Source organism: Rhinolophus sinicus, chromosome 2 (assembly GCF_057876585.1).
Source record: "Rhinolophus sinicus isolate RSI-liver-muscle chromosome 2, RSI-T2T, whole genome shotgun sequence".
Classification (NCBI taxonomy): domain Eukaryota; kingdom Metazoa; phylum Chordata; class Mammalia; order Chiroptera; family Rhinolophidae; genus Rhinolophus; species Rhinolophus sinicus.
This window is the reverse complement of record NC_142502.1, coordinates 31,774,095-31,792,963: the sequence shown is the minus strand read 5'-3', so window position 1 is coordinate 31,792,963 and position 18,869 is coordinate 31,774,095. Positions and strand designations below refer to the sequence as shown.

Sequence of the window (18,869 nt, the reverse complement as noted above, 5' to 3'; positions counted from 1 at the left end):
AATCAAAAATGATAACAAAAAACTTCTTTGGAATCAACCTGGTGCTTTAACTGAGACATAGTGTGTATTATGCCCTATACATAAATATGTAAAAACAAAACAAAACATGACAACACAAAATTATTACAATTTGGTTGGTGAAAAAAGCAAGATAGCACAAAAATATATACACAGCCAGGAAAAAGTAATCTAATTTTAATAGTAAAAATTACATTAATATGCTATTTGCCAGCAAGTACTCTAACAAATGAAATAAATCTTAAACATACAAGTTTAAATTAAAAACTATACCATAAGTTTAAAAAGTGTATTATTACTATTTATCATGAAAGGATAAAGTAACGATTCACTTCTAAACTGAACAAAAAGCGTATATAAAATTATTTTCAAATTTGTTATTCTAGTGTCTTTCACAGCTGAGACATTTTGACGTTTTTGACTTTGTTTTCCATACTACTCTTCCTCCCCCAATAAGTTGTATTTTACATTACTTGGCTACTATCCAAAGGTAAATGGGTCATACAACTGGGTGGGTTATGACAAACATTCCTACAGAAAAATTATTCCTATATAATTTTCAGAAAAATTGCATTACCCAGCTGCCCAACTATGGTAAGATTCTCTACTTTTAAGTATTCTAGTAGGTCCAATTAAAAAGCAGAATGAATATTTCATGACATATGAAATATTATGACATACTGTACTATTAATAAGATTGCCATCCACAACCGATAAATTCAATTTTTAAATATTATTTCTACTTATATGACTTCCTCCAAATTCAGTTTAGAACCTGATTCTACTGGCTGCACCAGACCTAGCATTTTATTGAAATAAGTACTAAATAAAAATTTGTTAATAGTTATTGTCACTAACAACCTACCTTTCAATAAAAATTTAACCAAGTTCTAGTCCAGGCCAAATATTTTCAATTCTGAATATTTTAAGAATCTAATTTAAAAGACCATTCTAAAATCAGAGCAAAGTGATATGTTTTACGCCTGAAAACAGAAAATGGCACTCAGAAGTTGAAATACTTTCCAAACTAAGTTACTGGAATAAAAATGCTGCTGAACGACCGTGAGTGCCAGAAAATGTGTTCTCACACAAGCACAGTCTTAGGACTAAATCTTGTGATATCTCCAAATCTGTAACAGTTCGTTTTCATTCTTTCAAGTATTTTGACTGAAATGAAAAGGAAAAAAGATTTTGTTCAAAATAAAAACAGCCCAAGCCTAAATTAATTACATGGTTTAAAGTACATGACTTCATACAACCCTCAATTATACTTATTTACAGAAAAATGTGTGTTTGTGTGCATCCTGAACTGAGTTTTCAATGTTAATCTGCAATATCATTAACATATTGAGTCTCTAAATAGACCCTTTTTGTTACTATAACCATCCTAAATTTAACGATCTGGTGACCAAAGTCAGAAAGTCTAAGTCAATCTTGAGTTAGTTAAATTGTGTCCATCACAGAAGATTAATTTCTTCTTTCTGCTTTGTATTTGGTAAATTTTCTTCTTTAATAAATATTTAATTTTATAAATGAATGATTTTAATTAATGTTAAAAAATAAGAAAAATACCTATAAATTATTATCTGATTTTTATTCTTATGTTGTCATACATTGATTTCCTCACTTAATATTATACTATATACAAATTAAGACTTTATATATAATTTTAATGGCCATACAATATTTACCATAGATGAGGCGTAATTTAAAAAATCATTTCCTTATGTTGAGCATTTAGTTTTCTTGCCAATTTCTACAACTCTATACCATGTTAATTCAAAAATATTTGTATATAATTTTAACACAAACATCACAATTCAGATAATGCATATAAACATTTTTATAACAAATGCCATGCACTTTCCAGAATATATACGAGACAAAAAAAAATTTACATTTGACTTGAAACACAAAATAAATTAGCAGTGACAAATAAATGTTGCAGTCCTAATGTCTATTTTCATGTTATAGGAGTTTTCTTCTGTTTTAATTGTTTTATTACTCAACATTTATTGAATAAGACTGAATTTTTAAATAGCCAAATAGATTTTATGAAATATTAGTTTAAATATCATAATTAAAGTGTTAATTTTGAATAACACAAAATTAAATATAACTAGTAAGTTAATGCCACAACTACTAGAAGGTAGACAAAGGCTGCTGTAGAGTATTGCCTGTAGAAGCTTGAGTGTATCTGGGAAGGGTCAAACTCCTCTGCAGGCCACCAACGAGTGAGTGGGTGGGAAAACACCTATATCTTCACTATCTATGTCTACACTTAATTTCTATGAACCCCCATCTATATCAATATCTATAACTACTTCTATCCATTTAGTCAGCGCAGCCTAGTCTACTATAGGAAAATGACAGAGACTGAAAACATGGGCAATTCCTTAACAATCTTATTTGGGAAGTTAAAAAAACTATTGATTTTAGTCTGCATTTTCTAAAGATAGTATTTCCTAACTCAATAACTTTATTTAAAGTACAAACAGATCTTACATGGCATATTAAGTTACCAAAGAAATGACCTCTTTCTCAGGAGTGCCACTTTGGGATTTAGCACTGAGAATTCATGTGTCAGCTTTTAAAGTAATAATGTAATAAACCTTTCATTTCAACTCCATGAGAGATATAGATAGATGTAACAACCAAAGATGAAAACATTTAAAAAACTAGTTCCAACCACACATGATTGAAAGGGCATTTTAGGAGAACAAAACCTGTAACTAAAGAAATTATAAAATTGAAAAGCCAGAAGAATGTTCACATTTCACACAAACTGACAGATTATGAATGACTTGAAGGGTTAGGGTTATAAAAACTGTAATATAGGGCTTTTTAGAAAACAAGCCCCCTCATAAGTCATAAAAAATTGTAAATCCCTGAGATTGTGCATTGGTATGCATGGACATATGCACACACATAATTGAGAAAATAATAAATCAAAGAGGCAAACTATACACTTCCAAGGAAAGTTCCCTTTGGTTTCACTGTAACCATTACCTGGGCATAATGACACAGTTTATAACGGAACAAGGAAGTAGGATGTATCTGAATGAGGAGAAGAGTAAGAATAGGCTGGGGGGGGGGGGGGGGCGGAGAAGGAAAGGGAAATGGAAAGAAAAAGAACACCTTAAGTAAAACTTTACCTTCCTCGATACAGTTAATCCAAAGCAATTTCAGCCAGCCTGTCACAACCTACTTATACATCAATGGAGTTTGAGTGACGAAAATTTGTCCAGCCAGAAGTGATGCCGTATTTGTCAAAAAGATTGAACTGCACTTTCACATTAGTACAAAAAAATGACAGTGCATGATTACTTCCACAAGCACGAGGTTGTTTAGGGAATCATGTGAGCGCCTTAACAATAGGTAGTAATGGAAAATGTCGATTTCTTTTTTCTTTTTTTTGCCTTTCAAGGTAGGCACTTGTAATATGCCTTGTTACACTGCCAAACCATTTCTCACTCCAAACTCCTTAAATACCACCTGTCCAAGCTGAGAATATATTTTTAACGGAGACATTTGCACTATTCCTTGTTAAAAACCACAATATAACAAATGTTTTACAAGTTTCACGAAAATTAAAATATTATGTATTGTTTGTGATAAAGGAGAAGCTCTGTTTCACTGTTATGTTACATGCAGGCACACATTTATTTCTCTACTATTCAGACTTTTGAAGACTGGTATATTAAAGGACTGTAATTATACCTTCTTGTTTTTTAAAAGAATACTTCTAACAATGTAAATTTCTTCATCTGATCAATTCTTGACTTTAAATTCAAGATGGCAGTAATATTACCCAATTTTAACTTTATTGTTACAAACATATGTATGTATGCTTATATCAAAACATGTTTCCAAGAGCTAAGCATATTTCCAAATCTGACATTTACTCTCAGAGCCAATTTCATAATAGAGGAGATACTAACTCAACTTGTTAAAAGGTAATAAAGAAATTGATCAACCAATTTTAGAATGTATAAATTTTCACTATAATTTGTACACAACTGAATAACTGATTATACTAAACATAACTTTAAAAAATCTTACTGATTATTTACAAAATTGCAATTATAAAAATATTGTAACTAAGAGAAAATGTTATCAGCTTAAAAAGTAGAAATCCAATTAACCTACCCCACATAATTAACATTATAATCAAAGTCTAAGGAATAGTTTAAGGAATGAATCACTAAAAATTCTCCCAGTTTCTGTTCTAATAAATCAATTATAGAGTCATTTCCTTAAGATGATACTTGTACTGCTGATTTATAACACAATCTCAATTTTGCTGAACTATTTTTTAGTTCATAAGAACATTCCACTAAAATTTGACAGTGTACCAACATTTGTTTTCTGATCTTCACTTAAATACATACATGCTTTATTTCTCCTGCCCTGGTGAAATTCCTTGGAAAGTCTAGATACTTAAGTATGTTCTATACAGGCTTTTGATTTGAGGATTTAAAGAATCAGACTAATTATTTGCACTCAAGTGTAGGATTTGATAGAAAACTGATAAAACACGTTTTTATAACTCGAAGTTCTAGCAAGATGTCAGTGCAACTCTCTTTGCCCTGTGCGAGCATCCCAAAGAATGAGCAAGCCGGCACTACTGCTAATCCCCGGTACACATGCTCACACCCTCGTGTTGTGGTGTGGAAACACCTGACGGGTGACGTTCTACATAAGAGCACCATGAATCTTTGAGGTGAGGTACCATGGGAGGTCAGAGAACAATACAGGAAAAAAGATAGAAATGCACTCACTCAACAGCATCAGCTGACCCTCAAGTTCATCTAGAATGAACTGGTGGAAATCTACACTAAACCAAATTTTGATTATGCCCTTGGCTTAATGCTATGAGCTGCCCATTATGGGAAACATTTAAAATACATTAATGGATGTCACAATTCGACAAACAAATCAGTCTTTATAAAGGCATATACTGAACATGTTTAATACATTTGTACAGCCATTATATATTTTAAAGTTGTTTCTAAGAAAAAAAAAATTAACAGTTTCAGTAATCTGAATAGCTCCTGCAATAAAATACTAATGTATACTGTATAATCTTCCCCTCTGAGGGGAGGGAAGAGTATAATTTTTAAAATGTGGTTGAATGAAATTTACATGAATTTCTAACTCAGGGAAAGCACACCCATGACTGACGCCGTGAATGAGACGGTGATGATACAGAAATCTGCAGAGCCTGCTCTCTATTGACCTGTAGACCCATGAATATAAATGTCTACCCAATATCCCACTTCTAAAATTAAACACAGCTTCTTCCCTTCTAATACCTTCCCCAATGTTTTACCCTTTCAACTTAAAACCTATCACTATACCTTAACATGCCAAGTCAGAATTCAGTTCCACTGTGTCACAAAATTCTACTGATTGTACATCTCAAATCTGTTTCAACTCTGCCTTCTCATTGGAATTCTTATCTCCACTGTTTCACTTCAAGTACTGATCAATTTTTGCTTAGACTGATGCAGCCGCCTTCTAATCTTCCTGAAATCTTCCAACTTTTTTCCTAAACTACCACTAGAGAATCATTTCTAAAAAAAACAAATAAAACATTTTAATATCATAAAAAGCATTCCAACTACTTATTCTTTAAAAATCACTGCCTTGGACAAAGTATTTCAATGTATCAGTTTTAAAAATTTACATGGACAGATGGATGAACAGTAAAAGATAGGTGGATATATATGTGATATATCAAATATAGCAAAAGGTAAATTACAGTGGTCGATTTTTGGGTGTCCACAGAATAATTTTCAGATTTTCTGCATGTGTATAATTTTTAAAATGTCAGAAAAAGTTACTTTTTCTGAAATGGCTTGCAATGTAGTAATGTCTACTACTTACTGTGGGCTTCTTATGTGCTAAATAAGCATTGTGCATGCATTATCTCTAGTGGTGAGCAGAAAAATGTTTAACACTTTTATAATGCTTTTGGCTCTCAAAAAACAGAGGAGGTGGTAACAAAAAAAAGTCCTGATTTGTAGCATTTGCCAATTTCCATGCTGCAATACTCTCACAACAATTTTAAGTTTTCCAAGACAGAATTAGAAAAGATTAGCATTAGTGCATCAATATATAGTATCTCCAACATACAGATAAAATAGATAGAAATAGCCCCAAGAACATAGATAATGGTGCATTATACTAAAATAATAAGGAAATTTTGAGTACTTACTACTTTTGTTTAAAATATAATTGATATAATTGTTTGTATAATTATTTATTAATAATAATGTAACAACCGGATGACAAAATTCCTGAAAGTTTAGCAATCAGTTCTCAGCTTTAGCATACCATGGATTATTTCACAAATATTAAATTGGGCAAGTTCAATTGTTGATCATTATTTTACAGATGACAATATGAAACATTGGAGAAGTTAAGTTCCTTGCCCAGGAGTAAGTATGAGACCCAGGTTTCAATCTAGATGTTACTGACTCACAAACTTTCTTAACTCATTATTGATCACGCTGAGGAGCTGCTGCTTGATGAAATTCTACTCATATTTCAAGGTTCCTTTCTGCTCCCATTGAGCTGAAAACCACATCTACTGTACCACTTATTGGCCTAATTGTTTACCTGCATGCCTCTCTTCTAACCTCTCTAGGCAGCTCGGCATAAAAATGCACCCAGGAAGCCTGGATTTCAACCTACTGTCTGGTGCATAATACGTGTAGAACTCCTTATGAACCACATACAGAATACACATGAACTACTATGACCATGATTCCCTAGACTCTGAACGGCTGCAGGGCAGTCTTCATTGTAGAATACCCAGCATTAAGGCAGTGCCTGACGTACAGTAAATACTCATGTCAAAGAAAACAAGAAAATGCAATAGGGATAAGAGTGTTGGTTTTCTCATTAAATAGGGGTTTGATATAGATCAAGTCACTTCACTGCTAAGTCCAAGAGCCCTAAATGGTGATAAATGGGGAAATTGGACTTGATTAATGATAGAGTACTTTCCTGTACTAAAACTGCAAGTATTCCCCCGCTGATGCCAGTAATGTACATTGATACAATACAGTATGTGTCAAACTTTTCAGCCATATAGCAAAAAGACATGCATAATCCTCATTTTAGCATTTAAAATAGTCAATGATTAGAGTTTTAGTAATAGAAGAATGGTTAAATAAATTCTAGTACATATGTCCAATGGGATATTGAGTAATCATTAAAGATGATGGTTAGAATGTCCTGTAGAAACACAGGAAATGACTTAATATGATGGCAAGTAAAATAAGCAGAATATGAAATTACACGTATCATCTACTGATAACTTAAAGAAAAAAAAATCACAGACATAGAGAAAAATAATACTGCATTTACAAAAAGGGCAATAATTATATAAACATTGTAGCATTATGTGTTCTTTTTTAAAAATCTCGTTGCCAAATTTGATGTAATGATTTGTTATGTGTAATTTATAAAAACAATTTGGGTATATAAATTCTAATGAGGTCTTTACAAAATCTGGAACTTCCAGTAAGGGACTTTCCCCTCAGGGCTACTTAGTGCACCCCTGGCACATTTTCTCCTTCTAAGCAGAGCAGAGCATGTTATTTGAGAAAACAGACACATGCACAATACACACACGTATGATGTAGAATTCACCAGAGGATAAGATGGAGAAACATGAAAGGGAACTTCGGAACAATGATTCTGCTTCTTAGTATTCCTCAATAATGTAATTTTTAAGGTGGTATCCAAATTGCTAAAAGTGATGGCAAAACTTTGAAAGAAAACTCAAATGGGTTTAATTAGGCTGAAAAATCAAATATTAACTTAATTGAAACAGCTGACCTTTTCCAAAAATAACTGGTTCATTGTTGGAAGTTAGCCTTAAAAAATTGAGTTTTTCCCTCTGTGGAGAGTAAGCCAGAGTGAAATAGAGGCAGAAGTTAAAGGATTATCTGAGCCAGCTGGAAGCAAAATTTAGAGCAAAAGTTTTCTACCTGTTGCTTTAAAAAGAAGCAGAGTTCTGTATTCTACCGATGTACTTTCTATGAGGTTGAAATACAAGGGGCGGGGGACAGGGGGAATCACTTATTAGTGGTTTAAAATCAAATAGAACAAAAAACACTTAAGTAAAATTAAATAAAATGATGAGTCAGTTTCCACATTGTGTGACTTATTAGAAGGGGAACTACATGTTAGTTAAGTCATTGTTAATTTTGCTTTTTTAAAATGAGATAAATGAGAAATGTTGTCTTCTCTTCTCTACTTTATGTCCATCTCTACCATAGAGCCTGGTAAGAATTCAAAATTCATTGACTAAATAATCAAGGTAAGACCCCTGGCCCGAACCATCATAGAGTCTATGTTAATAAACTGATATAAATATATTGTTTTTGTTTAAACAGAGAAAAGTTCCATGCTCTTACAGCATATTGTATTTAATGATGGCACATGAAGGCTGCATCTCCCTGGTGAAAAAATAGCTATTGTTATCCTCATTTTGTAGTTCTTAAATTACTAGAGAGAACTCCAATATATTTGTCCAAAAATCACAAATTTATCAATGTACCAATTTGTTTTCAAGTTATGTTAGGTTTTTCCCAAAAGCATTGTGCTTTAAAATGCAATCATATAAAGGTGATAAAATGAATAACAGCTTAAAATAATATTATTTAGTATTGGGAAAATTAAACCTGTAAAACATATTCTTAAATTCCCTGTATTGTTATAATTTACTGGATGGCAAAAAGAAGTTAAAAATGAACGAAGCATGTAAACAAGCAAAGATGAATGCCATTTATATTTCACAACTAGACATCCATTCCTTCATTTACCTGCAAGGTCTATCTTAGAACAGAAAAAACTTACAGCAAAGAATTATGTGTATCAATAAACGATACCCTGAATCATGAACAAGTGTTTTAGGTGCTCTTGACTTACAGAAATACCTAATTGGCACATGAATTATTTCACTCTCCTTCTACAAATACTGTTAAAAGAGAGACTGATAACCACACACACACACACGCCCCCTCCCCCGTTTCAACAATAAAATATTGTAGATTCATATGTAACATTAGTATAAAAACATGATGTTGGTATATTTTGAGGGGTGGATATAACATAACAGAATACAGAGCCTACTTAAAAACAAAGTAAGTGACAGGTAAAGATAAACTGTTCTTTCTGATTGTTTAATTACTCCTTTACTGTGAAGGACTACATTAGGGGTGGGAAACAACAACAAAGCCAGAGAATGAATGATGAGTTAGTTAAACTCAAACTTCACCTACATAATTTGGCTGAGAAGATGAAAATAAACATCACTCAATGATTTCTAGGCCATGTCATATGTAGTGACAGCTGAATTTGAACAGATCTTGCTTACGGTGACATAAAAGACATGGATTTCTGCCCTTGGAAGATTTTATGGAGTTCACAAAGTTTAAGAGAACTAACAACACTTGAGAATTTACTCATTATCTCTTTTCTTTGAATGTTTTTTTCCGCTCTGCAGTTTATATACAGGCTGATGGAGAAAAAAGAATGAAGACTCATCCCGACAACATATTAGCTATAATAAGGCCGTATCTCGAAGAAAGATAAAGACCAGAAAGTGATAGTCTAAGATCATTATTCCATCTTCAGATTTAAGTTAATTAAAAGTTAAACGATGAAAATACAATATTTTTATAAACTCATTTCTTCAATTCAAAAAATTGTACAGAGTGACCAACATTCTCTAAAAATGCTAATTATAACTCGGATGGGTCTGGATAAGTGAGTTTCAAGAATTATCATTAATCAGTACTCTTAGCCAAGAAAATGTGACTGCTTTCTTTTTTCTTTTTGCCAGAGCCTGATTTAAGAGTTTTCTTTCTAATTCCAAAGCAACGAAAATAAATTATAATTGAATAAGAGGAAAAAAATAAAAACAGGGAGTGACAATTGAAACCAGAGGTGGATTCTCTGAATAAAATGGAAGTAAAAATGGACAGTCTGTGCACCCATGTAAGCTTGATGGCACCATCAAGAGGTCTGATGCTCACAGGTTGAGTCTCGTAAAATGGTCTTCATAATTAACACTTCCCTTAGTGTTTGATATCTTGATTCATAGCTTTTTAAATCCTGTATAAATCATTTTCTTCTTCAGACACTCCAATGCTATCTTGTAAGACATTATTAATATATAATTTTATTTTTATTCCTATTTCCTGGTACCAAATAAGAGACCTAGGACCATACAGAAAATCCAGGATGTTTAATGGGACTGATGTTGTTATTCAAATTATTTCCACCTGTCAGCTTTATTGTAGTATGCAAAATTCAATAAATACAAATGAAGCCAATAAAAAGAGTACTGAATTATATCATTAACAGACTCCACTTGTGGTAAAGTGCTAGGGATAAATAAAAATAGAGTCATTTTTACTGGTTACCAAATGCTAGCTAGTATCTACAAACAAACTAAGTCAGAAGAAGACAATTTGAAGCTCAAAGCAACCCCACTCAATTAATTACTACTAATCATGTCCCTTACAAGGAAATATTCCATGAACTCTATGTATGGTTACTGGTACAACCCATGCTTGAGGTGAAAATCAAAAAACGTAGTAGGAAAGATAATTTTTATGTTTGTTCAACTTTCATGAGTCTTATGCTAGGAGTTCCTAGCATTATAGACCATTAGCAGGGTTAACACTGCCTCCCCCATCTCACTCTCTCTCCCCACGGAAATTTAGAATATATAGACTCCATAGAAATGTAAAATAACATTTCTATAATCCACGAACCCCAGAGAATTCAAACAAACCAAACAAAGTAATTTGATGATTTAAATTAAAATATGAATTATATTTTTCACTTAATACCTCCGTCTGTGCATGTAGTTTCCCTATGTGTTGTTGGAAAAGAAAGAGAGATGGCAAATCATTCTTATGGTGACAACTGGCTGCACATTGTTTCATGCATTATTTCACATTTAAGTAATCAGGGATAAGGCTATGGGTTTCTTCCACAGAAGTGTGAATCCAGCCGTGTTCAGAAAAGAAAGGTTAACACTGTTTTCAAACATATTGCTTGGGAAAATTAGTTTTTGGTCAGAAATTATCCCTCTCATCTCTGGGTTTCCAAAGTACTTTGTTTTTTTATTATATCAGGAATCCTGTCTTATTATCTTCTGTCCTAAATGTGGCAATGTAAACAACTTTGACCCTCAATGAAATTTATGGAATAAATAAATGTCCCATGATATACACAGTAGCTCCTGAATTCCTCTCTAATCTTTCATAGTTTTCTCTAAAATGTGTTATATCATGGGTTTTGCATATGTATTAATGATATTGGAAAATGCACATACTTGAAAAAATAAATCAAACAACAAAGTAAGTTAGATCACACCTGTAAATTGTCTTTAAAATCCTTTAATGATTATTAGGAATGACAATATTTTCCAGGAATTTACACATGTCCTGTTTCTGATAAAAAATGAGAGATATACTGTAGAGAAGATTATAGCCAATATACTTTTTAAAATTATTATAAGCATTTTTTCATGGTCTCTCTGCCTCAGCTTTTCCTTAGCTCTAACTCACCTTCCACACAGATGGGATGATGTTTCTAAAAGCAAATCTAGTAATGTTAGTCTGCTTCTTAAACACAACAGCCTGTATCACATAAGACCTTGTCACATTCCACCTGCAGCCTCAATTCTACCACAGCCCAGAGGTAACCAATACTCCATCTATTTTCAGAACCCCCAAATCATCGGCAATGTTTACTACTGGGTTAAACAAGTGGTTATCTCTGTTTTTAATTCAATTTCTATTCTTGCCTGCTGTCAAAACTCAGTTGATTTTTAAGATCTAGCTTAAGATCCAGCCCTTTCCTGGGCACAGCTTATCTAAAACATTCCCTTAAAAACCAGTTTCTTCTAACTTCCCTAACACTTTGCATTTTACTCTTTCTTGATAGGTCTGTCCTTGGTGACTATTAGGGACTTAAGTGCCAGGCATTTTGCTTGTATAATTTTGAAGACCTAGTATGGAACCCAGTGTTGTTAACAAAGAAAGAAGCCAAGAAACATGTTTGTTTGTTTTTCCCCCTGAATAAATAAATGTCATTCAAACTGAAATAGTCTCCACGGAATCTGAAGACCAAAATCAGGTTGTTACTCACTAAAAAGAAAAATGTAAAAAAAAAGTTTTTTCTTTCAGGTTTTTAATAAAATTGAAGAACTGGTTTCCATTACTTTTCTTATAGATTTTTATCTTTAGGTACTTTTTTTTGGTCTTACTTCAAAATATTAGTATTGTCTTTTTAAATTCTTGCTCAAAAACATAAAGAAGGCACATGAAGATCATATACATGAAATTAATATATTTCAAAAATTTTTAAAACAAGTTTTGATATAAGCCTTCAATTTAAAACAAACAGTATGTCATCCTTACACTGTTAAACCATACCAGTTCTTACAAAAGTTGTTCATTTTCTTTTAACCTCAAGGCTGGGTTTCAATGATACCTCGTCTTCGTGATTGATAACTATCTTAGACCGCTGTAAAAATCGATACATGGTTCCATTTTGCTGATGAAGCTGTAGCCATAAGGCCAAAATTTAATTCCTCACCTTGTGGTTTCTGGTATAAGTCTGAGTTTTGTATTGTTTAGTTCTTCAATTTTGAATTTAGGAGAGAAAGATGCATTTTTAGTAAATGTTTACATTTAAAATTAGACACTTTCCTTTTCACTGCTTCATAGATCTACATGTTTCACTAAAAAGTGCCAGGAGCATTGAACTTCCATATAAGAGTATAAAGTAGTTTTCCCAATTGTGTAAATATATTACATTCTGGACACCCTGAACTCTTGACCTTCCCTATGAGGGAGATGCTGCTAAAATGTCAGTTAATCATAAAGCAGTCCCACAATGGGTTACCCAGAAGCATAAGACAATATAAAAGAGCAATTTTAACATGCGATTGCCAAAGCATGCAATGCAGACAATTTCTGATGATGGCATATTTTACTTCTGTTTAATAACAGAAAGAGAAACTGTATTTTCTTAGCTTCGATACCAGATGCTATACCCAGAGGAAACAGACACACACAGCATACTTGCTTTGTTCAATGGAGTTTTTGAATTACTTCCCATTTAAGACCATTTCACATTTGCACCTCCTTTTTTTTTTTAATTTATAAAATGCCTGAAGAAGCATTATGTGAACAATAACATGGGTCAGCCACCACAGGCTGCACTTACCACCACTCCTAACTTGAGAGACCCTGACACAGGTAATTGAAGTCACCAAATGATTGTAAGATACTTTAGAAAGAAAACAAAAAAATAGCTTTTGCAACTAGGTTGGAGAAAGTAAAAAGTAAAACCTTTTTTAATAATTTAACTGTTTAAAATATTTAACACATAGCCTATACTTGAGTGTTAAGCATGTTAATAAATTACACTCTCAATAAAAGTGAAGTTGCAAACATAAAGCTGTGTGTTTCCAGGTAACAAGTTAGCCGTGCAGGTACTATTTTTAAAAATGTATAGCACTCCCAGATTTTACCTATTGTACTGCCATTTATTCCAGCTATACTATTCTGAAAGGGGGAAAAATCCACTATAGTAGGAGAAAGGGGAAAGAATTCACTTTTCAAGTAAAAACCAGTTTTCAGAAAATTGGTTTTTGCCCCAGCTGCCAAGTTGTCTGATGTTAGACAAGTCATTGTTCTGTTTTGTTTTTCCTGAATCTTTGATTCACGAGCCACAAAATTGGGATAGTAGTGTATCTAACTCAGAGGATTGATGTGAAAATAAAATACGATAGATTAACTTCATATGTTGATTATAAAACAGTACTAATCAATACTTAACTATGAAAATTTACATTTGCATGTAGAAATATAAAATTTACTCACTGACACACATAAATAAAACCATTTCATTAACTTGCTATAAAATTATTTATTGACAGGTTTCTGCCAAGACAAAAAAAATGAACGATAGCCAGAAATAAAATTTCAATGGCGTAAATACCTAAAAACACAATACTTACCATAGTAAATTGTAACTAATTTGCTCTTTGATTGGTACTAAATAGCAAAAAAAGTTGTTTCTCTGTGATGCACCAAAATAAAATAAGAATTTCTGAGAATTGGAAATAGTCACCATTCCTTTATTATTTACAAGAAATTCATGTGAAATTGATATTAGACACATGCAGGGCCAAGAAATTTTTATACTTATTTTTAAGGCTTCTTGGTCACCTTACATGTGGGATATATTAAAATAGCTATTTCAAGATAATCAATATTTATTCAATCAGATGATATTAATGGTCCAACACGACAACTACAGTGTGGCAGTCTCCAAGTCTTGATTAAAATAGAATGATTTGTAAAACCAGTATTCAGAGCTTGCACAATTTAATAGAGTTAGATGCAAACTTCTCTAAAGGTTATGTTTGGGGTTTCAAAAGAATCATTTACCCAGATTATGAAGAATTATGAGGCCACTGATGGTACTGGTAAAGTCTGGAGGATCTTAAATTTGGAGAAACAGATATGGATCTTGAAGAAGGGAAGTAGATAGATATCACAATTTTAATCATACGGACTCTATATTTAGATATTCCATGTTTCTGTTATATTGAACTTCAACTTTTCAGAGATAGTTTAAAAAACTACTATAATATATACTTCCATAAGCTTTCCCTCCTTTTGTAATAATAGAGCAAGTTTAGTACACAATCCTAATAAAACAGTAACCCCAGGTGCTTCAAATCTACGATATACTGAAACATCTAGCCTATAAGCACTTTTTGTTAAACATAAAAACCTGCATCAAACACAATTTATAAGGACATTAATATATTAATAAACATATATGACAAAGACACACCACATGTGAAAAACAGTTTTAAAAACAGATAAACTTTGTAGAGTTGCAAGTAAAACTAAGAGTGAGCCTGATACCACTTTATGCTACAGAGCCTACAAATTAAATGTTTTTCAAATGAAGAATCAGGGGAAAAAAAAAAAAAAAAAATCAACATAATTCCAAAATATCAAGGCATTTATAAATTTGAAAGCAGTTATGAGAGTGTTGTTTTTACTTTCTGCCCTCCCACACAGATAATATTATTCTTAAAATAAAATACCTAAAATCACTTCCTAGTCATACTTTTTACTGCATTTCATATGGAGCCTGAACATAAGCATTCAACAGGGGTAAATCAATGCTCGTAAACGTGCTGTTTTCATCCACTTACTACGCATAACTACTTTTAAAACAAAATCTCATTTACTTGCAAGCACCATTAACCCTCACACCAATAAGCAATATCAAATAATTCCTAGGTTAAACAAAAATTACATTATATTAACAAAAAACAGTGTGGTACTGTTAATTTTTAATGGTCTACTTTGATGAAAATAAAGACTAAGAAGGCAAATGAGATGTTAGAAATGAAGAAGTTTGGGCACAGGAAGTCAGGAAGATGGCTGGAATAGAAAACTAACATTTATTATTTTAACCTGCATATACCTGTAAACATTAAATGTTGGGGGAAAAAAGTAATTTTTATTAGAAAATGTGTAGGCAATACCCTCAGTAAAATGGATCTCATTGCTCATCATTTTCTGTTAGCATGGGGGATGGAATATTCATTTTGAAAGATAGAGTACAATGTCTTACCTTCCACATTATCTCATCTTTAAATGATTTCTCTAATTGTTTCTCTGACTAGTGAGGTTGTAGAGTGAACTTGTCTCTCCCTTAGAAAGTTCATCTACTACAATAAAAACAATTCGTCACAGTACCTAGAATGAAAGCATTTAGCTGTACAGATAATTTGAAAAGCAAATCGTGTGATTTAGGCTGAGCCATGCAGACTTACCCAGTGTCTACTGGGTTAAGCTGCTTTCAGCCACAGGATCAATGTATGACACCCATCAGCAAATCAGAAGCCTCTCTATTGTCTCAATCTCAGACTAGTGACTGAGATGAATGGTTGAGCAGTTAAACATCCTATTAATGAAAATCTTTCAATATTAATATATAAGATATATAAACATACAAATAATATGTAAATAATATTATTTAAAATTGAACCAGATTAAAAAGTATTTAAGGATGGCAATATATCAAGTAATCGCCTTGGATTTGCTCTGATTTTAGATTAGTATTCTTGGTAGGTAAGCCCAGAATCTTGTATATGCTAAACAGATGTTCAAGAAACATAAGACTTTAATAGGCATTTACATTTTCATAGTTCCTCACAGTCTTTGTTTTCGATTTTCAAAACCTAAGTCATTAAATGTTCAAGACACATAGATCCATGAGCTAACTACAGTTGTTTGCACAAAATGCCTGATCCACAAAAAATGTCTTTTACCACTAAACTATTTTCAATAATAAAATAAATAGTGCACTAAAATAATGTACTCTAAGTAAGTTATAGGATCAAACTTTCCAGGGGCTTTTAATAAATGGCTAACAATTTCTTCCACTATAACAACAATGGCAGAATAAGGAAAAAGGATATATGTTTATATATTACTATTTATGTCACTTTTTATTCTTTCTGTGTGTTTTAGCCATATGCTATTATTATCACCACTATGTTTCAGGCAAAGGGAGGACAGTAACAAGGTTTAAAAACATCAGGAATGCCTCTCTGTGCTTCACAGCTGGCTGTCAAGCCGCTTGTGTAAAACTCAACAACAGGATTTTCTGAATAGAAAGCTGCCTCATCACGGCTTGGTCAGAGTAACAGTTATTATCTGTATTATCAGATACGGCCTCTGCGCTGACTATAACAAAATTATCGAGGAAGACATTTTCCACTTGGTAGCAGGGTATTCAGCATTTGCTTAAACTGCAAAGGTTTGCTCTCTCAATAATACATTCACCTACGTCTATCAGAGATTTGGGCTGAATATAAGCAAGCTGAACAAAACTAATGTGCAAGATAGTGGATACACAGTAATACTCACACTGCTCCTTAATCATGAATAACCGAGGCTACAATTTAGCAAATTCTTAAAATAGTGTGACTCCATCATGTAACAAAGAATTAGAAGTTTCAATAGTGTATGTATATTATATGTTTTATTCCAGATTTTGTCACTAGGCAGAGTGTCCTGCTATTCAGTCTTACCTGCACATTTGGTTCTGGTAATTAGCGGAGGTCCTGGGAGCCCTGTTCCACCTTCACCAGGTCTTGTAAGTAGAACGCGGATCTCATATTCAGTATCTGGATCCAAATGCCATAATTTGTAAGTTGGAGCATTGACTGCATGGGTTTCTGTCCAGGAACCTGACGTCATTCGGTACTCCACTTCTTTCAGGATAATGGGACCGTCGCCAATGATGGAGTTGGCATTTAGCTGAATCAGCAAATATGTAGGCCCAACGCCAAGCAGCTGGGGAGGAGCAATGGGTCTTGGTGGTTCTAGGAGAGAGGAATGTGCAATCTAATTAAACATCCAAAAGACTAAAACACATGGAGGTATAGTAACATCTCTCAAAGCCTGAAGGTTTAATACACAATTTAGTTAGCAGTACATTATAAATACTTAAAAGAAAACCAGGACATCAGCAGACCCTGGCAACGGTACTTTTGAAGAGCAAATACTTTTACAGATGGAATATGACCCTTAACAACAAGTTTCCTCTTATTATATACATGCCTCTATAGGAGATAAATTTGTAAAAGCAGGGTAAACAAATGAAATAAAGAGAAAATATTTAGAGACAGGTAGCTCTGATTAGCTACTAAGAGAATACAGTTGATCTTTGACCTTCTTGAGGCCCTAAGACCTTTATAAGTCTTCAAATTAATGAATACTGCTATCACTCATTATTTCATTTATGAAAGACGGCCAGGTAGTGTTCTGTTCTTGCTTTGTTTTTATACTTCTGCAAAGATCCTCCTGGTGAAAAAGGAGGAAAACACAGCAAAGCAGGACTCAAAAGCTGATGCCAGGTGCTGACCTGTTTCCACACACCCACCTCAGAGTGTAAGATATTAAAATTGACACCGAGGCAAAATCACAAATCACTACGTAACACTGGCCTTTGGGAGTCAGATGGGATAAGGCCATGCGTCAAATATTAAACTCAACTGTTACAGGTCACCACAAATTAGTTTTGGATAGTTTAGATAATTTGCTTGAAAAAAAACTTTAGGAAACATTATTTCAAAGTGTGAACTTAGAGAAATGATGAATGATGAATTAGAGTATTGTTTTCTTTTTTCCTTAGCAACAATGTAGCAGAAATTTGATTTTTATGAAGGCCTCCACTACCCTCTCTCTGTCCATATGGTGTGTTCACAGGAAATGCTTTGCATGAAGATGTTCTAACTACTTATGATCAAGTGGAGTCTTCTCTAAATGTGTGGAAGATCACTTCTTGGGGAGGCCAAAAGACTTTAAAGCAAAGTGTTATTAATCTTAATAAAGTAGTAACTGCCCAATCATTGTTGTAAAGGTTATTTGGGTATTTTTTATTAAGTGTGAAAACAAATCATAAAAAGGAGAACTATTAAATGCAACTACACAATGACCTCCTTCCCCCATTATTGGTGAATTAGATAAAATGCAGATAAAAGGAAGTTAAGGACAGCCAACATGTTACAAACTGGATTTTCTATTTTAATGACAATGCATGCTTAAAATAAGGTACAATGCACAAAATCCTATAGACAGGTTTTACCTTCTGATGCAGATGGAAATGAAGGGTTTTCAGTTGTAGCTCAGGATTTGTCTTTCAACCATGATTGTATAAAAGTATAGTTTCATCTTATGTACATCAGAGTTACAATCTTAACATAAGGGATA

General features: G+C 32.9%; 1 protein-coding gene across 14 annotated transcripts in view; it reads right to left on the bottom strand.

Annotated features, from left to right (window-relative positions):
- The window catches only part of PTPRK (protein tyrosine phosphatase receptor type K), a 504,015-nt gene that overhangs the window by 165,025 nt on the left and 320,121 nt on the right, over positions 1 to 18,869 (bottom strand). For all 14 annotated transcript variants that reach the window (XM_019729449.3, XM_019729452.3, XM_074333559.2 and 11 more), the window contains exon 7: positions 17,186 to 17,479. In XM_019729449.3, coding sequence (XP_019585008.1) covers positions 17,186 to 17,479 — 294 coding nt within the window. The remainder of the gene's footprint in view (positions 1 to 17,185; positions 17,480 to 18,869) is intronic.